Genomic DNA, 27,600 nt, shown 5'->3' on the forward strand with positions numbered 1-27,600 from the left:
ATAACATTCAACAAAATGGGTTGGGCATAAATTAATGGAGAAAAGGGAGGAAGAAAGGAATTGGACATTACATACTCTATTAATAAGGATAATCAGTATTCAAAAATGCAAGTCCAGTGTGATTTAAAATGGAAAAAGGAAATTCAAATTTTTATGTAAATTCTATGAACTTTTACATTTTGGCAGCGAATGGAAATTTATTTTTTAAAGCATCACCTGACTTGGTTTGATCTATGAGCTGAGAGTTTATGATTTTTAGAGTAAACTATTTGTAAGGTATTTTCCAGTTCTACCATTCTGTGTCTGATATAATGTGATTTATCATTCCCCTGCTTCTTTCTGTTGAGTACAATAAAAATCTATTGATTAATTTTAGAAACAAAGAATAATAGCCAAATAAATGATTCCTGCTAAGGTATTTTTTTAAACAATTTTTTCTCTTGCTATCAATTCACAAAACTGTAGCTGTAATTCATCCATTTTATAATAAACAGTGTATCATTAACCCTCTTCCAATTTAACTTTTTAATAACTAATTCAAAACTAATAGTTGTTTGGAATCTGAAATTCAAGAATTCTAGTTTTTTAAGCTAGATTTACTGCCAATATAATTGAGAAAAAGTCCTCTTACAATAAAAGACACTTGAAACAGCTAGGGCTCAACAGTGAAAATATACAGCTTTACTGATGAAGCTTGAGTCAAAAGACCAACTGGATTCCCATTCCCCAGAAATGGGCTGCTGAGAGGAGGCTAAAGGAAATGGTTATATCTTTAACAGACGTGGACTTTGGGCCCCGAGAGACTGATGGTTTTCCATTTTTAAAATGCCTTAAGCAACAGCCTTCACTAAAGGCTCTTTCACAAAGCTTGATCTGAATTGGGTTTAATGCCCACATGTCCTGACATATTCTTGATGGCAGCACTGGCTCCTATTTCTCTCTCAAAGGCAACACTTTGGCCATAGTTTACATGAGGTTTCATTCCTCATGTACAGTTCTATGGGTTTGGACAGAGGTAAAATGTCATATATCCACCATTACAGTATCATACTGAATATCATTTCAGTGACTGAAAAATCTCCTGTTCCTCATTTATTTATCCTCCTACCCCCACCAAAATACCTGGCAACCACGATCTCTTTATTGTCTGTATACTTTTGCCTTTTCCAGAATGTCATATAGTTGGGATTATACAGTATGTAATCTTTTGGTGCTGACTTGTTTGCTTAGCAATATGTACTTAAGCTTCCCTCATGTCTTTTTGTGGTTTGATATGTTTTATTGCTGAATCATATTACATTATATAAATGTACCACAAATAGGTACATTTTAGTAAGAAGAAAGTTGATCAAAATAACTCCAAATCTGTTGTTCAGAAATACATTTTCGCAAATAAAGTAAGTGCGACCTAGAAAAGTTAACTGCTATAGAATTTATATGCAAAATATATATACCATAATTTTCTTATGAATGTATAAACTAATTCATAGATATTTGTTTAACATTTCAAATTGATTTTTTGGAAAATATAGATTACAATAAATCTCTCAATTAAATATTTAGTATATCTGAGTCATCTGAATACTGACAATATTAAAATAACAGAATGTGTGGTTTCCAAATGTTAGCCCCAGTTTTTACAATATAAATATAGATGAAACAATTATTCTACAATTTAAAGTTTACTTTTATTATTGGTTTCAAGAAGTAACCATAAAAGTAAATGTTATACATGTTGCATAAAGCTCCTAATTATTTTAAATGCTGTGCAGTTTAGGGTATAAAAGTGTTTGTAAATAGATGCTATAAAATTTCATTGGGATTCAATCTGGCTCTATTGCTTTCTTTCTACTGAGAGACAAATTAATTTATTTTGACATGTTTGAATTCAATATATTTGCAAATCAGTACCAATTAAGGAACTGTTTTTATATCTACTACCAGGGAATTTAATGAAAATGGGGAAAAAAAACACCCACTGGAACTCCTATTATTTGTAACCTTGGAGTAATTGCATCAGGGTGATGTAATTTTACATATTTAACTGAGAAAAACAATTTAAAAAAGACATGAATCAGGAGAGAGACGCCAGGTTTCCTAGAGTTCTTAGGATGGATTATAGATAAGAAAATGAATAAAAACTCAATGTTAGACACTGTTTTTTACATATTTTCTGAAGTATGCTTGTTAAGAGTTTTGCTTCTACTCAGATCCATGAAGTGTCCTCCTCTGCAAGATAAGAAAACTGAGGTCCTGTGTAGTAAACACTTTCTCAAGTTCAGAAAACTATTCAAAAGCTAAATCTGCAATCTGGGGTGTATGTTTGTTTGTTGGATTGATTAATTGATTTACTGTTTGCCTTAATAGAGTTTATCTAATCTCTCTTAGTCGTTGGCTCTAGAACTTTAAAACTGTAAAAAATAACTTATTAAAGTTTTCAGACTTTTGGATCATGCTTAAAGATTATGATTTAGTAAGTCCATAGGGTCAGATCCAGGAATATCACTTATAAAAGATCCCCAGGTGATTCAGATAGGAGTGGTTTGAAAATCATGCCTTTGGAGAATAGTGGACTTTCTCCCTGCTGCCTTCTTTTGTCTTTTTCTTCCCTCACTCTACTCACCAAGCTTTAGTCCTTACTCCTAGAGCAATGAATGTCCTTTCAAAGACTAGAATTAAGCTAAGAACATTCTTCTCTGATTTTAATAGCTCTGAGTTTGAATTCTGGCTCTCATATTTACTAGCTATGTGACCTTGGAAAAATTCTTACTTTCCCTGATCTTATTTCTTTATCTGTAAAATGGGGACATTAATTAGCTCAGATTGTTGAGTTTATTAAAGGATATAATGTGTACAAAAAGTTTTCCTTACACCTAGAATATAGTAGGTACTCCATAAATTATAACCATTGTTAGTACATTATTTTATAAGCTATATTTCTGGAGTTTAGCATAAATATTATAATGATATGTAGCTTTCTCTCATAGATAGTAGACCCAATGAAAATAAAACTAGAATACTTACAATTATTAATATCTATCTTGGTTAATATTATAGATTATGTTTTATGCACTCTGATTTTCCCTTTCAGTTCTCAATCACACATCAATTTTGTATCTGAAATGGGGATAATATTTTTCTTTTTACTATTTTTACAGCTTTAAATTCATAGGCTTTTTGGGGTTTCATTCAAAAACAACTACTATGGGGTGGGATTGGTATAGGTTGGCTCTGAAACAAAAACAACAACAAATCAGTTAAAATGTAATGATTCCATACATAGAGGTTTACTCATTCATTCAATAAATATTTACTGAACATATACCACATGCCTGACATCCACTAGGCAATAAAGACACAAAGGCAGGATAGAGGGAGTAAATTGTGCAGTCATGGAGCTTATAGCTTCACAAGCAAACCAGACAGTTGTGTAAACAGTTAAAGTAAAATATAGTAAATACATTAATACCAGATCCCTGGTTAAAATTCAATAGTAAACATGGCATGCACTATCTATATTTTGTATTCCCCAAATACCTACAAAGTAACTCTAAGTGGAATTAGGAGGCTACAAGTTGTTTTTTGTTTTTTTTTTGTTTTTTTTTTTTTCCGGCACACGGGCTTAGTTGCTCCGCGGCATGTGGGATCTTCCTGGAGCTGGGATTGAACCTGTGACCTCTGCATTGGCAGGCGGATTCTTAACCACTGCGCCACCTAGGAAGCCTGAGGCTACAAGTTTTGATGAAATGACTAAACCAGGCATATTCATTTCTGGCTAATTGATTTACTTACTAAAAATAGGCTGTGATGTAGGTCTTTATATACTTAGTAATGACTTCTGAGAAAACAGTTTTGTATTTTGGCTTATTTACCTACATAAGACTGTTTCTTTCCTCCTTTATAGATGAATTTGTGCATTTGGACTTTTTGAAGGGCATGACGATAAAGTTTTGAAACAAGCTCTCTAATGCTTTTATTTGTTGTTTTCTATTGATTCCACTGACTCTATGCCGTTAGGTATGAAATAGTCAAATACAGATGAGAAATCACCACAGAATCTTGAAATATATTAGTGTAGTCATACACATAACATCAAAAAACAGGAAAAGATACTTTGGTAGAGCATTGAATATTTCAATTCAATTTTACTTTTAACAGTTGAATGAATGTACTACCTCAAAAATAGGCATTTGAATTCTGCTAGAATTTCTAAGAAAGAAAGAGATAAATCATTTTTCATTGTGTTATTCATACCCTAGAAAGATAGTAAACATTTACAATCATGCCCATCTAGGTAGGAGGATAGATGAAGTATTCAATACCTTAAGATAGATAAATTCATCATTAATATAGGAAGTGGGGGTATTTCATTTTCATTTAAGGTTTTGCTAAAGAAGTTGCGATTAATACATTAATTTTAGATTTAGCTTTTATTATAATATATATTTTATATATATATGTAAATATGTGAAATATTTTTCAGTAGTAAAATAGAAGAAGATCTTGCCATTTGTGACATGGATGGCCCTTGAGGTCATTACAATAAGTGGGATAAGAGGAAGACAAATACTGTATGATCTCACTTATATGTGGAATCTAAGAAAAAAAAAAAAGTAAACTCACAGAAACAGAGAACAGATTGGTGGTTACCAGAAGTGGGAGGTAGGAGGTAGGGAATGAGGGAACTGGGTGAAGATGGTCAAAAAGTACAAACTTCCAGTTATAAGACAAGTAAGTTCTGGGAATGAATGCACAGCATGGCAACTATATTTAAAAATCCTATATCGTATATTTGAAAGTTGCTAAAAGAGTAGATTTAAAAGTCTTCAACATAAGAAAAAGGATTGTAACTATATGAGGTGATGAATGTTAACTAAACTTATTGTAGTAATTATTTTCTAATACATACATATATCAAATTATTATGTTGTGCACTTTAAATGAATACAATGTTGTATGTCAATTATATTTCAATAAAACTGGGTAAAAGTTACAGCTAGATATCCCCTACCCAGATCCTTTATCCATAAGGCATCCCTATTTATTAAACTTTGAAAAAAGTTTTAAAAGCCTAAGAAGTCATTTTAACAAACAAGACTTAGTATCAACATTTCCCCTTAAATATGGTAATTTATTATTTAGAATCCATTAGATAAAGATTTACCAAAAACAGATTCACTTTGCTTACTATGTCTGATTGAAATTTGATTTTTCCCTCTTTTTATGTATAATACCTACCTGATACACTGAGAAATGAAAATAAATAAAATAATCATGTAAAACCCCTTAATCCTGGAATCATTTTTTTTTAGTTTGAGATGTAAATGTTATAAAATTAGAAATAGTGTATAACAACATTTTGAATACATTTTTTAAAATGCTACTGTTTTTGTCATCATTCACAATGTGACATTTATATAATTAAATATTTGTATAAGATATTTTACTATTCTAACCATTCTTCTACTTTTCCTGAGGAAGATAAGAGAATATTGGCATGGTGTGATGGATTAAAATTAGAGATAATTTCTTCAACGTCCTCAAATTTCTCTCTGAAAATGAACAATGTCTTTAATATGGCTCATAAATACCCTCAAAATCTGACTCTACTTATGTTTCCATTCTCATCACCAACCACTCTATCCCAGAGACTTCTATGCTCTATACTGGACTTTGAATTCTTAGAACATTCTGTAATTCTCCTCTCTCTGGGCCTTTATGTATGCTACTCTCGCTTCCTAGTACAATCTTCTCCTGACTAATTCTTTAGGGCACGTCTTTAGGTTTCTACTTTAACACTGCTTTGTCTAGGAGATTTTCTTTTAGGTCTTGTCAACTTCCCTTCACCACTCTCTTACTCTAGGCCCACTGTCACTGTTCTTTGCTTAAAATACTATAGTTTTCTTTCGGCCAGTCCACATTCATCCACTCTGACTCCTTTCCTGTCTGACTTCCATAAAGTGGTCAGCCATCTTTCTAAAGTTCACATGTACTTACATCACTACCAATCTGGGCTTTCTCAGCCCACCACATGCTTACCATGTTTCAGTGGCTTCCCAGTGTTCACAGGATAAAACTCAAATCTTTATGCCCCAAATTTCTGCCTCATCTTACAGTAGTTTACCTTCATTCTCTCTTCCTCAACCATACTGCCCTTATTTAAATCTTGGAATGTGTTTTCCTCCTTTCCAATTTAGGATTTTTATGCAATCAATTTCCTTTCAATTCCTGAGCCCACTATAATTCTTCAGCTACAAGTCTAATTACTACTTAGTGACATCTCAATGCCTGCTTTTTCCAAAGAAATTTGCTCTGATATTCCCCATTGCTGCTGTTGTGTGCTTTGTTATAAGTGCTCATAAAGTCATGTTGCTTTCTTCAACATCACTTATAAGTTTGTAATTATAATCTGCTTCTTATGATCATTTGATTAATTTCTGCCTACTACATATATTGTAAAATCTCTGAGGGTAGGAACCATGTATATTTTGTTCAGTGTTATTATTTCTAGTGTAGTTATGTGTTCAATAAATATTATTGACAAGATGAGGAAAGGAACTAATGCCATTTGAATATAGCAGCCATTTTACCTTCTTTGTAAACATTTTCAATGTTTGCCTTCTCCTATGAATTACACACTTTAGAGAGACCATGTGTTCCCTATTAACTGTTCTATTTTATACTCTGTACACAGCATTGTGTCTATATTTTTTAAAAACTGTTAAATAAATTAGTGGACAAAGATGGTGCATGAATTAGCAAAATCTAAGAAAAAATAACCTTAATTTTCCTGCTTCATCTTTTTTATCCTACCCCGAACTGAAATTCACAGCTCACAGAACATTCTGAGAAATTTGTAAAAAGACAAGTAAAATATAGCATCAGTGAGATAGAACTAGGCTTCACAAACAATTCTGTAAGGAGTCCTGTTCATCCTGTGTATCAGGAACTTGACTCTAAAGTGTGGGAAAAGAATATATAGCACAGTAAAATACTCACTGTTTTGATGTGTTATTAAAATGGGCTTCATAATAAAGCATACATATGGGGCTTTTATAATTATATGTGGAACAGTCCACATGACTCATGTGTAATTTTTTCTAAATCTCCTCAATTTTTATAAAACTGTCAATGTCAATTGGTTGAAATTATATGAGCTATCAAGCCTGGGAATTCACAACAAATAAGTGCAAGTAGTAATTCAAGATTTCTCTACACAGTGGTGATGTTCATTAAATTATCAATAAGTACTATGAAGTAATGGGGAAGTTTGCAAAGTTTGGGAATTAAAAAAAAAGTGTGGGAATATCCCTCTATGTGTGACAACAGCTGAAAGAGTTATTTTATTTATGAAGATGACTATAAGATGATACCAAGAATAACAAACCATATTTGGTAATGAGAACTAATTATCTTTAACCATCATACATATATTCAAGGCATTATTATTTAAACTAACATTCATACTGAGTAGAAATCCATTGCCCACATTGCAACTAGAGTGATATTTCCATAGAATTTTTTTAAATCAAAAACTGCTGATGATCTGTTAACAAATGAGGGTAAAGAAATTAACTTGTGACATTTTGTTTTGCTTAGCATCCACTTTTCCTTCCTCATAGCTTTATTTACTTTTAGGCAATTATTTCTTCCCACTTCTCTTGTTTTGAAAATATGGTAAATGTGTGCTATTCTTCCAAACATAGACACAGAAGGCTTTTCATCCCATCACCTGGGGGCAACCAGAAGTCAGGCAATTAGGATTACTTCTTTCCTTCCTGTGTATAAACTCCTTGAAAACAAAAACTACATTTAAAAAAATCTTTGCATGGCCAACACCTGACATAAGCCTAGCAAATAATAATATCACAACTACATTTTTAAGCATGTTTTCTGTACCTAGTACTTTACAAAGTTCTTTCTCTCATATATAAAGTAATCCCTAGGAAGTTGGCCTCAAGGAGTTTAGGTAACTTGCCCAAATTCAACCAAGGGCTGATAAATGGTGCGGTGCAGCCAGGTTTTAAACCTTAGGACCCTCTCATGTTATTTTGCTTCAAAAAAAGTTTACATTAACTATTAACAAAATAAAAGTAATGTACCATATTATATGTTGTACTTGAACTAAAATTTCTCATAGAGAGAATGCAATGAAAATAAAGAATCTATAATAACACTTTTAATGGAAAAGTTTGTTTTAAATTCTAAACAGAGGATTTAAAATGAACTGTTAGAACTTGAGTCCTTTGTTGTTAGAAGACTTGCTTCACTCTGCTCTGTGAGCAAATGTCAAACTATATATAACCTTGAAAAAGTGAAGGAGAAATTAAATTCCATGTGGATACAGAGAAAGCCTATGAAAGCTGAAATGAAGGATTGTCAGAGTTACTCTTTCAATAGTTAAAGAGACAAAATCTATTATCTTTGAGGCAAGATTTTAGTAGTGCCATAAAAAGAGAGGAAAGGTTATTGTCAAGTAAAGTCAGCTCTTATATTGAACAATAAATCTAAATTAAAATAGAAAACAACTTTAGCAATCAAGTGATGCTCTCTGCATGTGGGTTTATTTTATATTTACAGTTTTCACATTGCTTTCTTTTTCTTTTTCATTCTTTGAGATCAAGATCAATAGTTTCTCCTAAACTATTGCACTTACTGATAAAAAATATTTTCTCAAAATTCCTAAGTCCAAACTTATTTGGTTTATATAAGCATAATGGCAATGTTCCTCAACATAATTTTAATTCTCTTGAATAATGAAATGTTAACTAGAAATGCTCACTCATCATTTCCTTGGCCATTGTGATAACATTGTTTTCATTTTTCATAGTATATAAAAATGGATTTCCGGATTTTAAATTATGCTTTCTCTCTGTTTTTGTATATCAGAAGGTAGACTGTTTATCTTTCAGAGTTCTTTATAAAATCTACTGTATTCTTATTCTTCAGTACACAGCCATTTGAGAAACTTATTCTGAATATAAACTGTACAAAATCTTTGCATTGTCATTTGTTACAAGATTAATTCACATTAATCAGCAAAGTATCAATTTTTAACTTTAATAGGAAAACTGACAAGATTATTTTCTTCATTCAAGTGTATCTGAATTTTCTAAAAAGTCAAGATATTTATATGTATGTTATTCTTATTTTGAATTTGGTATATTAAATTTGAATAATACTGGAAATTGAAAATGACATAATATTTTTCTAAGAGTTATCAAAATAACAACTTGTTCAAAAGGTTAATAAAAGTACCTTAGGAATATCTGCCCCTTCTCTTTTCTATATATACAAATACAAATTTTGAGTTTCTATTTTTATGGAAATTACATTTTAAAATACACTAATCCTTAAAAATTAATATAAATATGGTATTAAATCATGCAGAGTTTAATAATCAATGTTGATACACTTTCATTTTAAATAAATACCAAGGTATATCTATATTGGTAACATATTTGTTTAGAAAATTTGTAAATAATTGTCCTTGGTAAAATTTTTGATAAACTGTATGAGGTACTGCATTTTCCATTCAAAATCAATATTCACATTTAAAATCTATGATCTATTCCAGACATGTTGACCTTTCCATGATATTTACCTCTAAAACTCAAGACAAGTGAATCCCAGTGTGTTTAAGTATTAGTCCATCATCTTGAGATGAAGGCCAAATGTCATTCTTCCAAATGCTAACTCACTTGACCTACAGGAGTCAATCTATTCTCAAGTAATATTCTGTGTTTGAACTACTATTGGGATTTTGATATCTCTATCTGGATTAAATGAAAGATATATACAATTTATTTTTTGACTATGGTAGTATAACTATTTAGCAGAAGACCCAAGTAAATAATTGACTGAAAACCTCTTATCAGATATGGAGACATGCGGCGGCAGTGAGAGTGTGCCTCACAGATCTCCAACTACAAGAAGCACGCTTGACCAAGGTTCCAGTTGCTATGCTCTGAAGTATATTTCTGTGTTTATATGAAGGTCATGTTCCTAGGCTCTGCTTTCAGATAGTCACTAAGAAAAGCAGAGATGTTAAGGCAGGTCCCTTCCTGGGAAACACAGAATATCTTTGACTTTGGACTATGGTTTGACTCCCCAATCATCATGCAGAAACTTACTGAAATGACACATTAGTCACTCTAATGACACAGCAGGCTAGGATGTTTATATATGAACTTTTCTCCCTGTTCTTCACTTGGGATCAGAATGCATGTGCTTTAAATGTTCTCCTAGCCTTACCCTCCTTCCTCCTCATTTCTCTCCCATAGGTATTTCTCCTAATAAAATACATGCTTGTTAAATCTCATCTTGATGTCTAATTGTGAGAGGACAAATATGAACTAATACAGGGCATTAAGGGGATCAAAATTCAAAAGGAGTATTAGTATTTTGAAATATATAAATTAAATTCAAAATATTCATGAACATTTAGAGAAAAATTTCTAGGAAAATAAAGATGAAAAACTTTGTGGCAAGGATATTGGAGAAATCAAGTATTAAATTATTAGGCTGAAAGAATGACCTTTATGGTCTATTTCATCCATTACATAGTGTGACTTTTTGAGAACAGAATTTTTATGGGTAAGATTAACCTATTTTTCTCTTCCAGTGAAAATCAAATTGTGAAATATGGTTTAAATTAAGATATAAGATTGAATATGGACATAGAGAAAACTTCTTAAATGCCTGAATGGTAATAACTCAAAATTTATGATTATTTGTATAAGGTAAGGGGCTAATACTTGAACTTATCCATTGCAAAGAAAAAAAAAGTGAAGCCAGCTGGAGATGATTTTGAGAAGGGAGGGTTTCTCCAACAACCAAAGATAAAGAAATGCCATTAACTCTTTAAGAAATTTATTTCAAGGAAAGGAAGGAGAGGGAGAATAAAGAAGGATGATTTGGGGCATGCAAACTCCAAGACATTTAAATTACTGATATACCTTTCTTTGTCAAAAAGAAAAACTAAAAGAACTAAATTAAATAAGAATGATGCAGGAAAATGGAAATTTGTTACACTTTTGAAGATTCTGATTGTGCACATGCTTCTAAATAATATGGTTGCTTGTTCATAGTTATAGAAATAAATATTATACAGTCTGAAGAGTTATATACTTTTCAAAAGTTTTAAGAAGAACCCAGTGTTTTCTGGGAAAAGTAGATGTTCATCTAATGACAAATAGATGAAGCAAATGATGTCTTCATCCTCTGTTTAATCTAATTCAATTAGAAAGATTGGTTTGAAGAAGTCATGAAATTAAAAAAATGAGTCTGTTTTGAGTATTACAACTACCGGAGGGACCAAGGAGAATCTAGTGCATCAAAATAAACAAATGGGACCTAAGGAAACTTAAAAGCTTTTGCACAGCAAAAGAAACCATAAACAAGACAAGAAGACAACCCTCAGAGTGAGAGAAAATATTTGCCAATGAAGAAACTGACAAAGGATTAATCTCCAAAATATACAAGCAGCTTGTGCAGCTTAATACCAAAAAAGCAAATAACCCACTCCAAAAATGGACAGAAGACCTAAATAGACATTTCTCCAAAGAAGACATGCAGATGGCTAACAAACATATGAAAAGATGCTCAGCATCACTAATCATTAGAGAAATGCAAGTGAAAAAGCCACAATGTGGTATCACCTCACAGTGGTCAGAATGGCCATCATCAAAAAATCTAGAAACAATAAATGCTGGAGAGGGCATGGAGAAAAGGGAACTCTCCTGCACTGTTGGTGGGAATGTAAATTGGTACAGTCACTATGGAAAACAGTATGGAGGTTCCTTAAAAAACTAAAAATAGAACTACCGTATGACCTAGCAATCCCACTACTGGGCACATACCCAGAGAAAACCATAATTCTAAAAGAAACATGTACCACAATGTTCATTGCATCACTATTTACAATAGCCAGGTCATGGAAGCAACCTAAATGCCCATCAACAGATGAATGGATAGAGAAGATGTGGCATATATACACAATGGAATATTACTCAGCCATAAAAAGGAAGGAAATTGAGTTATTTATAGTGAGGTGGATGGACATAGAGTCTGTCATACAGAGTGAAGTAAGCCAGAAAGAGAAAAAAAAAATACTGTATGCTAACTCATATACATGGAATCTAAAAAAAATAGTACAGATGAACCCGGTGACAGGACAAGAATAAAGATGCAGATATAGAGAATGGACTTGAGGACACGGGATAGGGTGGGAGGTGAAGGGAAAGCTGGGATGAAGTGAGAGAGTAGCATTGACATATATACACTACCAAAATTAAAATAGCTAGTGGGAAGCTGCTGCATAACACAGGGAGATAAACTGGATGATGGGTGATGACTTAGAGGGCTGGGAAAGAGAGAGTGGGAAGGAGTTGCGGGAGAGAGGGGATATGGGGATATATGTATAAATATGGCTGATTCACTTTGTCGTACAGCAAAAACTGGCACAACAGTGTAAAGCAATTATATTCCAATAAAGAGCTTAAAAAAAAAAACAAAAAAGAAATGTAAATCTGGCCATTATAAAAGTAAACGTATATCGGCATGGGGAAAATTGCTTTCTCATTTTGAGATTCCACCTACCCTTAAAAAATATTTGAAGTCATACCATCAGGAAACAACTTCAGTTCACAGGATTTGAGGAGAGACAAAATCAAAATTTTTTCCAACACATATAAAGTATTTCCAAATTATAAATTATAAATAAAATAATGTGCAAAATATCTCTTCATTTTGATAAGCTAAATTATTTCAATAATATAGTGTAGTCTATTAAATCCTTGAATAATTTTACAAACTTCCTTATTTCTTTTTCACAAACCATTAGCAGAAAGTAAGGAACTTTTAAATTATGAATAGGAAACAGAGGCATAAGTATGTGAAAGGAGGGTTTTTTTTTTGTTATATTGCTAATTTTACATTAGTCAGTTAACCTACTATGTATCTGTCATCAAAAGTAGATCTATCATATGATCCTATAATCCCACTCCTGGGCATATATCTGGAGAAAACTGTGATTCAAAAAGATACAAGCACCCCAATATTCATAGCAGCACCATTTACAATAGCCAAGACATGGAAGCAACCTAAATATCCATCAACAGATGAATGGATAAAGAAGATGTGGTAAATATATACAATGGAATATTACTCAGCCATAAAAAGAATGAAACAATGCCATTTGCAGCAACATGGAGGGACCTAGGGATTATCATACTAAGTGAAGCAAGCCAGAAAAAGATGAATATCATATGATATCAGCTACATGTGGAATCTGAAAAAAAAAATGATACAAATAAGCTTGTATACAGAGCAGAAACAGACCCACAGGCATAAAAAATAAACTTATGGATACCGAAGAGGAAAGGGGTGGGGAGAGATAAATTAGGAGTTTGGGATTAACATATACACACTCCTATATATGAAGTAGACAGCCAATAAGAACCTCCTGACTAGCACAGAGAACTATACTCAATATTTTGTAATAACCTATAAAGGAAAAAAATCTGAAAAAGAATACACACACACACACATATACATATATACATATATATTATATAACTGAATCACTTTGCTATACACCTGAAACCTACACATTTAAAATAAACTGTACTTCAATAAAAAATAAAAAAATAAAATAAAATAAAAATTACATAGCTTAAAAACAAAGAAAAAAACAGCTCACAATCTAGTAGGTTTCTCCTTTAGTAAATATTAAAATATTTACTATGATGTTTATGAATTTCTTATTGCTATTTGTACTTTTATAATTTTAGAAAAGATAACTGTTATACTCCAGCTATGAAGTTATTACCAGTAGTTCAAAATTTAAATGTTTTCAATTCTATAAAAAGAATAATGTATTTTGTTCTTCTGTCTAGGTAGAACTGGTACATTGGAAAAAGTTTCGCCAAATAGTAAATGCCACCTCTCAAATTTTTTTGATGGTCTCCACAAAGCTAGCCTATAGCTCATGACTCTCATTTACACTCTACCATAATGGTTTCGTTTTAATTTTCTTTTCCTTTACTTTTGTGATCAAGACAATTAGACTTCTTAGGAAAATGGAGAAAGCAATTAATTGTTAACAAATAGTAAAGCAATAATAGTAAATTATAAATTTAGCTTGAAGTGCGGGAAGGTTTAGTTTGGAAGCTATAACATTAATATTTGATGAGCTGCAATAATTTAAAAATAATTTAAAAAACCCAAAAATGTTCATATGAGATTTGCTTTGAATTTTTTTAAAAATGTCTATTCTTTTACTATTTTAAGAAGAATGTAAACTATTTCACCGAATGCATATTTAAAAATAAAAATGTTTCTATACTATTACATCATTGGTTCATATACCCAATATTATATATTCTTAATAGAAACTGATTTTAAAATGACTTACTGCAATTAAAATATAATTTGTCTAAAATTACATGTTAAATGTGCTAGCTCTCCACAAACACCATTTTCCCTTTTTCCTCAATAATAGAGGTGGAACTAGGACATAGCTGCTTACCAAGGAGAAGTATTTCTCCACTCTTTTGTAGTTAAGTATAGACGTTTGCTTGGATTTTCAAAATGGAATGTGAGCTGATGTGAAGTTTGCAACTCCTACCTCAGGATTGATTCAGGATATCCCTAGATGTGGATTTCTGCTCCTGTTCCCTTTCTATAGACAGAAATGGCAATAGTTGGTATTATTTTGAAGAAGAATGTTACAGATGGAAGACCCTAATGGCCTGGGTGCCTGAATGACCGCATGGAGGAACTATAAGAAGAGCTACTGTCAACTGAAAACACTTCAGACTCTCATGTGAGCCAAAGATACATGTATTTTTGTATTCACATGTAAATCAGTGAACTTTAGGGTTTTTTTTTTAACAGCAGCCCAACCTACCCTAACTAATCTTACTATCCTGAGATTTAAATATGTAACAACTGGTCATTCTAAAAATAACTGAGCCAGGGGAGGGAGATCAGGTTAAAAATTCTGTTCAAAATTCTAAAACAAATGAATATTTAATCTTTCAGACCTCTCTTTAATACTTAGTTATTTGCTGAAAACTATTTTTTTCCTAAGCAATTCAAAAGTCAATATTGGAATGAAGCCATTCTTAAGATATAAAAACCAAATACACCCCAACTTTTATGCTGCTTATCTTGGATTACTACTTTCTGTTTGTAACCTATAAACATCCTCTTCTCCCCATCCCACAAAGAACAGAAATCTTGCATTACATTTTGTGATCCCCTGAAATTTGATCATGTGAAGTAGAAGTTTTTCCACCAGGAGCAATCCTGTAGCAGAGGTAAAATTCTACCTCTAGCCTCTTAGGTGTTTTGGCTGAGCCTAAGTATTATGATAACATAAAACAGATTAACAGGAGAAAGCATACACATTCATATAAGTTTCATGTGACATGGGAACCCTCATAAAGAAATGAAAACCCTCTGTCAGTTGTTTCATTGGCAAATATTTTCTCCCATTCTGGGGTTTGTCTTCTTGTCTTGTTTATGGTTTCTTTCCCTGTGCAAAAGCTTTTAAGTTTCATTAGGTCTCGTTTGTTTATTTTATATTTTATTTCCATTATTCTAGGGGGAGGGTCAAAAAGGATTTTGCTTTGGTTTATGTCATAGAGTGTTCTGCCTATGTTTTCCTCTAAGAGTTTTATAGTGTCTGGCCTTACATTTAGGTCTTTAATCCATTTTGAGTTTATTTTTGTGTATGGTGTTAGGAAGTGTTCTGATTTCATTATTTTACATGTTGCTGTCCAATTTTCCCAGCACCACTTATTAAAGAGGCTGTCTTTTTTCCATTGTATATTCTTGCCTCCTTTGTCAAAGATAAGGTGCCCATATGTGCATGGGAAGTTCCTGCATAACACAGGGAGATAAACTCAATGATGGGTGATGACTTAGAGGGCCAGGAAAGGGAGGGTGGGAGGGAGCCGTGGGAGGGAGGAGATATGGGGATATATGTATAAATACAGTTGATTCACTTTGGTATACCTCAAAAATTGGCATAACAGTGTAAAGCAATTATATTCTAATAGAGAGCTTTAAAAAACAAACAAAAAAAGAAATGAAGACCCAAAGAAACAGTGAAACCTACATATGTTTATATTAGGATGAACAAAGAGAGGCAATAGTGGAAAAGTAACTAAACTATGTGATGAGGCTAAAGGATGATATAAATTATTTTAGAATTATCTTGAGTTTCACTCCCCATTAAAGAATGTTTCTTTTTTCCTAGTACAGGGAGGGCATCTTTCACACTGGGGGTTTTTAATCTCCTGTTTTCAGGAATAAAAGGTGAGATCAGAATGCACTTCTTGCGTCTGCTGTTTTTTTTTTTTTAAGTGCTTTCAGCTCAAAATAAAACTATGCCAAATTGGCATATTTTCAGGTGGCATATTCTGCCATCCTTTAATTCCAACACAAGGGATCATCCTGATAATCAAGGATGAATAAGATTGTTTAGCATCTCTGAAAGTTTTACACATTCAGGCTGAGGCAGTAAACAAATTTGAAAAAAAAAGTAAGAGAGGAAAGGGAGCATATGAGGTTAACAACCACCTTCCTCCCTCCTGTCCTTCTTTCTCCTCCTCCTCCTCCTCCTCCTTCTTTATTTCTCTCTCTCTCTTTCTTTTATGGAGGGAAACTGCATTGGTTTTCACAGCAATTTGAAATAATGTAGGCATTCTGACAAAGATACTGGTTGAACATATGTAAGGAAAATACCATGTAAGAACAAAAATATTCTTCCACAAATACTGTTTTTAAAATGACAAACTGGATAATGAAAAAAGTTTCTAAAATGATTAATATATTATATGATTAGTTGTTTTACACTAATAAAATGTTGATCAACTTGATTAGTCATAACTACTAGCTAATATGATAGATAAGCCCCTCAATTTCTTGCTCACATAACAGTTCATTGAGCGCCTTCCTAGGTAGATAGCTCTCCTCCAAGCTGTGATTCAAAGGCTTAGGCACCTTTTATCTTTTATTTCTACAATTGTCAACATATAGATACCAAGGTTCCCTGGGCATTTTTTCCATTTCACCCATTCAAGGGTAAGGGTTAAGTCAGAACATATTGTTCTACATTTTACTGGCCAGAACTCAGTCACAGGTCTCCACTGAGCAAGAGAGGCTAGGAAAGTACTCTAGCTGTATGCCCAGGAGGCAGAGGAAAGGATATAGGAGGCATCCAGGCACATTCTGCTATAAACTTTTCCAAAATTCTTCAAAAGAATGGAGAGATGATCAATGAAGAAGCCTTAGGTTTCCTTTTTTTTTTTTTAATAGTTCTTTCCATTTTTTACATCAAATTTAAACCTATGTAAATATTTAAGTTCAATACTTTACATTTACTCATAAAGCAATGTCTTCTATCAATATTCAACATAACTTCTGTATTACCTAAGTTTTCTGGCTGTCTGATAGAAAACAAAACAATGCTGCTCAGTATCTAAGTACTACTGAAATCATTAGGGAAATTACGCTGATGCTTATGTAGGATTTTCTTCATAAAGTGTAGAATGCAACAAGATTACCCAAATGCCTTTATATGCCAGAATAACAAATGAACTGGGACAGTCAAGGGCACTGTTTGCAATTGTTAGAAATGTTCTTCTGTAAGGTCAAAAAATTCTTCCACATGTGCTCATGTGACTGCTTTTAATTTTAGCACAAATAATTGGCCAGCTTTTTTCTTCTCTAAGTTAACAATTTTATTAATAGAATCTATTTGCAGTTAGTAGTTCTATGCAGAGGATATAAGAAATGGTAAATTATTCATTGAACAAAACATCTTTATTTTTAAAAAGTGACGTTAAACAAAAACATTTAAAAAAAGAAATCTAAATGAGGAATGTCCCTATGAGATCCATGACCCTGGCCTTAATGCCACAATATTTTAGCTAAAAGAGTTAACGGGCACTGTGATAGAGAGCTCTAGAGGCAAACGTCCCTTACTAAGGAAATGGTTCCAAATGAAAGCACAGAAAAAAAGGGAAATCATTTGCTGAGTTTATTTAAAGGGAAAGTGTTATGCAGGATACCACTTTTTTCTTCCTTTGGAACTTTCAAGAAATGACTAGACTTGGGGTGAGAAGTTTTAGAGAACAAAGGTGGGAATTTTGTTGGGTTGAAGCTCAGGGATTTTTTGGACCCACCTCAGATAATGGGTACAATTTTTGTAAGCATCTGATCTAGATAAGTTGGTGAGAAACACAAGTGAGTTTACATTCATTTTGGTTCCTCAGAAGACCAAAATAAACACATTCAGCGAAGCTATCAAAAAGCAGAAAACTGTATGTCCCATAGCAAAGAATTGGTGTCCATAGATTACCAAGTCAACACAAAAGGAAAGAAAACAGGTAATGGACATAAGGAAGAAAATGACCTTTAACACAGATTGACCAAGAATTCTCATTGTCTTAAATATATTTTACATTTCAAAGGTTTACATATGTATTGTATAGCATTTTCTTGTAGTTATATAACATAATTTAATTTAGTGCTTGAATATTGTGAAGATAGCTTTTTATGAAAGGTGAAAACTATTTGGTTTAATGTGGTAAATGTTCCCAGATGCATCACCTAGTTCTTCCTTCAGTATCTTAGTCCCTGCTTCAGCTTAAAATTCTTAGGTAGTTCTTAGAATTAAGAGAACAATAAAATACAAATTCTAGAATATGATAAAGTGTTCTATTGTATGAAATCTTCATTTTTCTTGAGCCTCAATTAATAATTGCTTAACTTTCAATTTTCTCTAGAGATGGAACTAAAATATTCTGTTATTCAATACATTCTCCCATATCCCTTACTTATCCTTCTGTATATCCTGATTCTTTGACATGGAACATTCTTCCACATTTTTGTGGAGTGGCTAAACTCTACTTTTCCTTCAACAAACAGCTCAAAACTATGCTGATCATGTTCAGACACAGCTAAGTGTGTCTCCAACATTCTTCCTCAGTACTCCGAGCTTCTATTATTGTATTTTTACAGTGCGTTATATTTTTGTATAGTTCTTTGTTTCCAGCCCATGGCTATGAGCCTCTGGAGTGTAATGACTGGCTGCCTTTTAATGCTATGTCCAGAAGGAATAAATAGTAAAATACAGTGTGTAGTGAGCCTCCTTCAAATGTTTGTGAGAAAACTATGTTTGTGAGGAAATTATCTCCAATAGGTCCTAACATACTAATAAAAGTACATGAATGTTTTAACTTAATTGAGATAAAATCATGAAAGGAAAATTCTACTATATTCGCAGCAGAGCATTTTAAAACATGCTTTTACTTATAACCAGTCATGAAGCAATCATGCACATTTAGTCATTTTAGTTTCATTATTTTTTCAATAAATTCTTCACTTTCTAACACACACTCTCTCTCTCTCTCTCTACAAAATGAACTCTGTTCTAGTAAAATTCATATTTTGAAGACCTAATCCTCAATGGGTTGGTATTTGGAGATGTCCCTTGGGAGGTAATTAAGTTTATTTTAGATGAGGTCATGAAGGTGGGGCCCTTATTTTGAGATTAGTGCCTTTGTAAGAAAAGACACCACACAGCTTGCTTTCTTTCACTTTCCTCTATGTCAGGTTACAGCAAGAAGGCAGCAGTCTACAAGCCAGGAAGGGACCTCTCACAAGAACCCGACCATGCTGAAACCCTGATCTTGGGCCTCCAGTCTCCAGAGTGGTGAGAAAATAAATGTCTGCTGTTTAAGCCAGATATCTAGTTCTTGAATTTTGTTATGACAGCCTAACCTGAATAAGATGGTATATACATTAACTCTACAGCTGTAATATATATTATACACATACTTATCAACACACACACACTCTTTCTCTCACTGATTATATAGGAAATATTTCAGATACACCTCAAAATTAAAGGACATAATGTACCTGGCAGTAACAAGAAACTAAATGCTTACTTCTTACCATTGAGATCATTAATCAGTTGCAATTCAAACCCCCAAACATAATGTTGCATTTTTGAAAACTAGCTTTAATTATTTTTAAAGGATCCATTATTCATCTAAGCATTACTAAAACTGATATTTTACACTAAATTGTCATTTTAATTATATTAACTTTTAAATTAAATGTTATGTTAATTTAGAAAAGCTTAAACTAGAATTAGAAGCTTGCTTCACTGATAAATTCATATCACACAAGTTTTGAGAGGCCAAAAGAAAAAAAAACAAAATAAAAACCTTCATATGTTACAAAACCTGATAAGAGTTGATACCTGTATTCCTCTTGTGTGAAGCGTGGGATTTCTCCAGGATGTAAGACAAGAATTTTCACGGTGGCACTGCTGGACATCACAGGCTCACCATCATCAAAAGCAACAATCACCAACTTAAAAATAAATAAATTTCAAGTTAAAGATGATTCAAAAGAAGAAAATAAAAGCATCATTTTTCTATGAATGTTTTTAATTATTGGACTGTCTGGTTCTAAAATGGGGAACAATGTTTGCCTACCAGGTAACAGAGACTGTGCTAGGATATTCATAACAATCCCACCAGGTGAGAAAACTCAAAGAAGTTCAGTTAATAACTCTATGATTTAAAAAAAACAAACAGTAAAACAGGTATATGATACTACAGCTCTCCAATTACAAACTCTTCTCTCTTTCACAATTCCACTGGTGCCTACTATAAAAACATGAAACTTTATAAGCGCCAACACTTATTTTAAAAGTGTTAAATTCAGTCACATCCATAGCAAAAAGCTAATTAGCTTGCTTATAAAAAGAAATTAATTTTCCCAGTGAATTAATTGTCTGCAAGATTATAGGGCAGAAGTACTTCAGTCTGGAGGATAAAATTGGAAATCTTTATAGTTTAACACACTTTGATATACACTCTCTAAAAATCAGTTAAATTATATAAAACCAAGTTCATACTGTAGAATAGAAAATATTCAAAATAAAGCAAACTAAAGAAAAGATTTAGTCTTAAGATGTAATATCTGTATATTATTTATTACTAAAATAGCTTTTATAATTACTCATTTTGTTTGACAACCTATATTATGTCAAGAAGAATTCTAAAGTTTAAGAAATGTTAGATTTCAAAACTATGTGTTTCTCTAGAATATTTATAATTTTGGAAGCTGCAGCTGACTAATATAAACTAATTCAACCTAGATCATGGAAGCACAACCAAGGGTCATCCCTAGAGCCACAATGTGCCTTTGGGTTAAGACTTTACAACCAGAACAATTATTTCAAACGTAGATAAAATTATGTGAGATATAGTGCTCACTGATATTCACAAGGTTAACTGATGAAGGTACTTCCCCAGTGTATGGTCAAAGGCCTTATCCCAGGGACAAACATTTTTTTAAGTGACTATAGAAAATAGAAACAGTCAAACTATTAAAAAAAATGGATTATTTATGATAATAGTGAAGGGTAGTATTATTTCAAATTTTCTATAAGTATAGCATATCACGAATACATAAACTTGAACCAGCAATCGCCTCTAGGTACTTATCATATGGAAAAAAAATTGCAAGTGGCAAATAACATTTGCCCAAGGAGTTTCATCACAGCAAAGATTATTATAACAAAAATTGGAAACAGACTAATTATCCAACAACAGGGTATTGGACCAAAAAACCCACACAATAGTATATTCATACAACAGAACATCACACAACCATTTAAATAATAGCATTAGTAGTATTTATATATACCTAAGTTTTAAAAAGCAGTATGAATAATACAATCTTGTTATTTAAAAATGTATATTTGTATACTTTTATTTGCAGGGAATGTTATCATAAGGATAGAGATTAAAATGCTAAATTTTAATCTCCAAGATGTAAAATATATTTTTTTTTCTTTTTACTTAACTGTATTTTCTAAGTGTCTATACAGTAAAAGTGTATTGTTTTGTAATTTTAAAATACTAAAAAGGAGAAAAATGGAAAGATGCACAGTTATTTGTTAAACCAAACTCTCAATCAAAAGTTAAACATCAAATAGACACCATGGAGAAAACACTGCACTGACCTTAAAAATTGTTGTAGGTTCTTCATTAAGATTAACTCGAGTTATTACTCTTCCAGAATCTTCTTCTACATCAAAAATACTAGCAGGATAAGGAAACTGGACATCATCTACTCTATATCTCACACGACTTGCAGGTAATCCCTAAAATAAAGTTATATATTATTTCACAAAATGAAAACAAAAGGGTAGTGATATGTAAAACTGATTTGTAAAATAGTCTTTTAGAAATGAAAAACCATAATTTTTTAATTTCTCATATTTTCAGGTTTAAAATGTAGCAGACTATATTTTTAGAATAACAATCTGAATCAGTGAAGTGTCTTTACTACATGTTATTTAAAATTATATACGTGAAAGAATAAATCAATGGTTTCTTTGAGTGCCTTCCCTCCACATTCCTTTAATTATGTGAATCTCACCTTCTTCCTTGAACACTGTGCCTGTTTAATGTTTTATCTTCTGAGACCACTATAAGTTATTTTCTTTACTATATTTATTTGAACTCTGTGATGCACAGAGAAGATAAAGTGTGAAAAATTGATGTAAATTGGAGGAGTGGGTATGAAAGTAAAGGAAACATTATTTACCATATGTTCTATGCTGTTTACCAGGCTAAGTATTTTTCATAAATAAATTAACTCTCACGACAATCCTTTAGGATAATGTTACTACTACTGATGAAAGTAATAATAGTAAAATAATGATAGTTAACATTTGTTGAAAGCTTATCATGTGTGAGAACCATACTAAAAATGATACATATATAGTCTACCACACATTTTTTAGTTAATGAACTTGAACCTTATAGGGAGTTTAAAAATGTTGAAATGTCCCAGACATACACCGAGATAAGTTGGAATAGCAAACAAAAAATTCATTTTTCAAAGAAAAATTAACATTTGATAATTTTGAAAAAAGACACTATAATGAGAACAGTCAAAATTCATCAGACATGCTCACATTAGGGTTAACATTGGTTTTGTTTTTAATTATATAGGGTGACACTGGGGTGGGCACTCTAATGTTTTCAAGTGCTTAAGGCCTGTACATCTCTTAAGTCAGTCCTAGAAGCAAAATAATCACCTCAGACTCAGAGCTAGTGTGTGGTCAAGTTTGATTTCAAATCCTGACAGACAGTATCATACCACAAAACTCTTCAGAGAAGAACACCTCTATTTGACATTGTTCTGATGTCGTGAAGGAAGAATGTTGGGGCTTCCCTGGTGGTGCAGTGGTTAAGAATCTGCCTGCCAATGCAGGGGACATGGGTTCAATCCCTGGTCCAGGAAGATCCCACATGCCGCGGAGCAACTGAGCCTGTGCCTACTACTAAGCCGACACTCTAGAGCCCTCAAACCACAATTACTGAGCCCTCGTGCCACAGCTACTGAAGCCCACGTGCCTAGAGCCCACGCTCCACAACAAGAGAAGCCACCACAATAAGAAGCCAGCGCACTGCAACAAAGAATAGCCCCCCTCTCCACAACGAAGAGTTATCTTCTCTACCTCTGCTCAAGGCCTGTAGAACTTCTTTCAGTTCCATGCCTTTAAATACCTCCCATTTGTTCATAAATCCTAAATTTAAATGTTTGGCTCTTTTGCCACTACAGCAAAACTACAACAAAAATCATTTCAAGGACAAGTTTTCAGTTTCTGTTAGCATCAATACCCATTCAGGCTGTAGCACAGTATCAAAATTTTTATGCCTGTTATGAATCTGTTACAAAGAAACTTAAAGAAACTTACAATATGTCAGTTATACTTAGCATGCTGTCTTTAATAACACCAAGGTATTAGTGATACATTTGGAATTAGTACCTTTAATTGATAAAAAAGTTTGGTGTTATGGAATGTTAACTTGCAGATGCCTAAAATACTGTGCTATGTGGAACATCCTACAGTCTTCCTGGAGGACTGTTACAGATAAGATTGTATGTATAAGAACACACACATTCTAAATTTAGCTATATCAGTAAGCTTTTTATTCTGATTTCTTATTCTACAGATTGCTATCACATAAAAAAGTGTGGCCCTGAGATGACATTGTTTGCCTACAAAAGACATTTTAATTGTTTCTTCCATCACCCCTATTATCAAGGCACCACATTTTAATTCATATAATAAGATACAATTAAATACCTAAAATGATTTAGATGTTCTTTTGAATATATTCAAAAGCTTTTTCCTTTCTTTCCCTCGCTCCCTCTTTTCTTCCAACCTCCTTCTCTTCCTCCCTCTATTCTCCCTTTCCTTACCTGTTTCCTTCCCTTCCTTCCTAATTTTCTTTCCAAATCTTTAAAAAAAAATAGTTTTGCTTTTATAGTTAAATAATTAAGCTATGTAATAGGTGAAGGTAAGTGGCTTTGGGATACAGCTTCAATTCACTTGCCTAACATTGTCCCTGGGACATTTACAACTTGAATCAGGCCAAATGCATGGTTTTTAGAAGTTCCTAAAAATTAAAATTATTGTGGATTTAATCTGGAAAATTATGTGCAATCCAGAAGTATGACACAACTAAAAACAAAAAGATCATTATAAGCTTTATCACTTAAAATTATTTATCATTACTATTATTAAATATTATTTAATATCTGATCATATTAAAAATTTAACATACATTGTCACAATGAAATCCATCTAGGGAGTGGATTCGTGATCTCTGAAGGAAAAGAATTTCTCCTCAGGATCAATAACAAGCCATTGCTCAGGTTAGAGTAGTAAAGTAGCAGTTTATTAGGAAGAGAATACAAACAGCTTCTGGCACAGACACCAGAATGGGGTGGAGAGACCCGAGAAGGGGTCTTACATGAGTAGGTTTTATAGCATCAACCTTTGCCTAAAGTTTATCATTTCCTTAGGAATTTACAATCATTGATAATTATCAGAACAAAGACTTTCATTACTCAGTGATCTGTGAAGTTCCAGGTAACCACCACCCTAGTTGTTAATGGAGATCACAAGAGAGAGTCATAAGAATCAGTCTTAAAGAATGAGTGAGGTTGTGACATTTTTCCAGTTCTCCCACCCCTCCCCTGGCCAAGTCAGCCCCTGAAAATCTCAATATGACCATAGTATTGCAATGTACAAAATTCCTTATATTTTTAGAAATAGTCCATTGAGTTTATGAATTATACATTTTGATAATTATGACATAAATATTCAAATTACCATTTAGATAATAAAAATTTACTAAATATTTGGTCTTTTATTTTAAATTGCACTAGAAACAGAGTGATCTTTCTTTTTTTATATATATAAATTTATTTTATTCATTTATTTATTTATTTATTGGCTGCATTGGCTCTTTGTTGCTGCGCAAGGGCTTTCTCTAGTTGCCGCGAGTGGGGGGTGCTCTTTGTTATGGTGCTCGGGCTTCTCATTGCGGTGGCTTCTCTTGTTGCAGAGCACAGGCTCTAGGTGTGTGGGCTTCAGTAGATGCAGCACGCAGGCTCAGTAGTTATGGCACATGGGCTTAGTTGCTCCAAGGCATGTGGAATTTTCCTGGTCCAGGGCTTGAAACCATGTCCTGTCCATTGGCAGGCAGATTCTTAACTACTGTGCCACCTAGGAAGTCCCTAGAGTGATCTTCTTTTTTTGTTGTTGTTTCATTTTGTTTTTTGGTTTTTTGCCTTTAATTAATTATTTATGTATTTTTGGCTATGTTGGGTCTTTGTTGCTGTGCATGGGCTTTCTCTAGTTGTGGCAAGTGGGGTTTACTCTTTACTGTGGTGCGTGGACTTACTGCAGTGGCTTCTCTTGTTTCAGAACATGGGCTCTAGGTGCACAGGCTTCAGTAATTGTGGCTCGTGGGCTCTGGAGCGCAGGCTCAGTAGTTGTGGTGCAGAGGCTCAGTTCCTCCATGGCATGTGGAATCTTCCTGGACTAGGACTCGAATCCATGTCCCCTGCATTGGCAGTTGGATTCTTAACCACTGTGCTACTAGGGAAGTCACGAGTGATCTTTCTTTACTCTTATGTATTTCCAATAAGTTGATATTTCTTCCAGTTGAATACAATAGTTAATCATATTTATTTTTTAAAGTAAACTAATCTATAAAAACATACTTAAATTTGAGATGAAGATATCCGATCATTACTTTCTACTTTAATTTATGATAATATAGTATATAGATTATACTGTATCTTTACATATATTCATTTATAAGTGTATTAAGAGGGATTTTTTTGGACCATCAAGACTGAAGAAAGAGCTACCTTTTTACAAAAAAAGTCAATCTTTAAAAATTTTATTACTATGTCATAGATTCCTTTTCTACAGCATTTCCAAATTATCACAAAATCACTCTAATAGTAACACTAAAAGTAGTTTACAAAAATTGCTTTCTTAAAGTTCACACTAAACTAAAACTAGGCTGTGGTTGAATTTATAAATGATGAGCAAATAACTCCTTGATGCTGCACTCTGATCAACAAAATTTATTTATCTTTATTTAGGACCAAAGAAATCCTGAGAGGTCATTAGCTAGCTTCCTTTTTTCTGATACTAGTAAACCATGGCATTCAGATAATTTTTTAAGAGATTTTAGCAAAATAAAGTTCATAAGTGTTGTAAGAAACCCACTGTAGCATTTAAGGACTTAGGCAACTAGAAAGGCTTTTCCTCTTTGAAGCACTTGCTGAAATCAAACCTCATTTGTCCTCAGCAGTGATGGAACATAGTGCCTCCTTTTCTTCAGGGGAAAAAATCTCTTCATAGTTTTGAAGACCAATGTTTTACCCCTGAGCCTATTTACCCCTGAGGATAGCTATTTCTAATTGTTTTTATACCATTCTAGGCATATTTTTATTGCCTTATATCTTTTCTCCGTGCCCTTTCACCTACCATAGCTGTTTAGGAAATGTACTCAAACTGTGGACGCAAAAGTATCAAACACATTATCTGATTGTTTTAGGTCACCATCAAGGAAAAAAAGACACTTTAGATAACCACCTAGTGGAATCCATTTAATTTTATTCTTTAGTTCAATGGCTAAATCACAATGTCTCTTTCTTAGTACAGATATCTAAATCTCATATAGTGAAATGTATTTTGTCATTTCAGGACATGTAAAATTTCACAAGTAGACTATAAAATGGCCTTTGATCCAACACAATTTATGAAACATTAGTAGGTAATCCCATAATATATGTAATATCACATAAAAAAGAAGTCTATTTAAGCTATTTTGGAGTTTTGTTCTATTTACCTAGCCACTATGAAGAGGCATTAACAAAGGCAAGAAATGCAGATAGAATTAACCAAGATATAAATATTAATTTAATAGTAAAGTGACCAAATTTTCTGCAAAGATTCTCTTCTCAACAGGCAGTGGTAGCAAAGATAGAGCTTCCTATCATTATGCCTCCTGGAATCTTTTGAAGGGTAAATACAATGAGTTTCTTCTTTAAAATTTTATGGAAACTGAGGACATGTGAGAAGCATAGCGCGACAGCTTTTTTGAAGCCTCCTCATTTACTATGACAGCTATTTCTATAAATCCAGCTGACTTTATTATTGGAGCAAGCGTTACTTCAGAT

The 27,600-nt window shown here is 32.8% G+C and overlaps 1 protein-coding gene across 17 annotated transcripts in view; it reads right to left on the reverse strand.

Moving 5' to 3' along the window:
- PCDH15 (protocadherin related 15) overlaps positions 1–27,600 on the reverse strand; it is a 764,244-nt gene that overhangs the window by 115,657 nt on the left and 620,987 nt on the right. For all 17 annotated transcript variants that reach the window (XM_057735541.1, XM_057735540.1, XM_057735538.1 and 14 more), the window contains 2 exons: positions 22,061–22,201; positions 20,285–20,397 (listed from right to left, as the gene is read on the reverse strand). In XM_057735541.1, the coding sequence (XP_057591524.1) occupies positions 20,285–20,397; positions 22,061–22,201 (254 nt within the window). The remainder of the gene's footprint in view (positions 1–20,284; positions 20,398–22,060; positions 22,202–27,600) is intronic.

This window comes from Hippopotamus amphibius, chromosome 5 (genome assembly GCF_030028045.1).
Source record: "Hippopotamus amphibius kiboko isolate mHipAmp2 chromosome 5, mHipAmp2.hap2, whole genome shotgun sequence".
NCBI classification, from domain to species: domain Eukaryota; kingdom Metazoa; phylum Chordata; class Mammalia; order Artiodactyla; family Hippopotamidae; genus Hippopotamus; species Hippopotamus amphibius.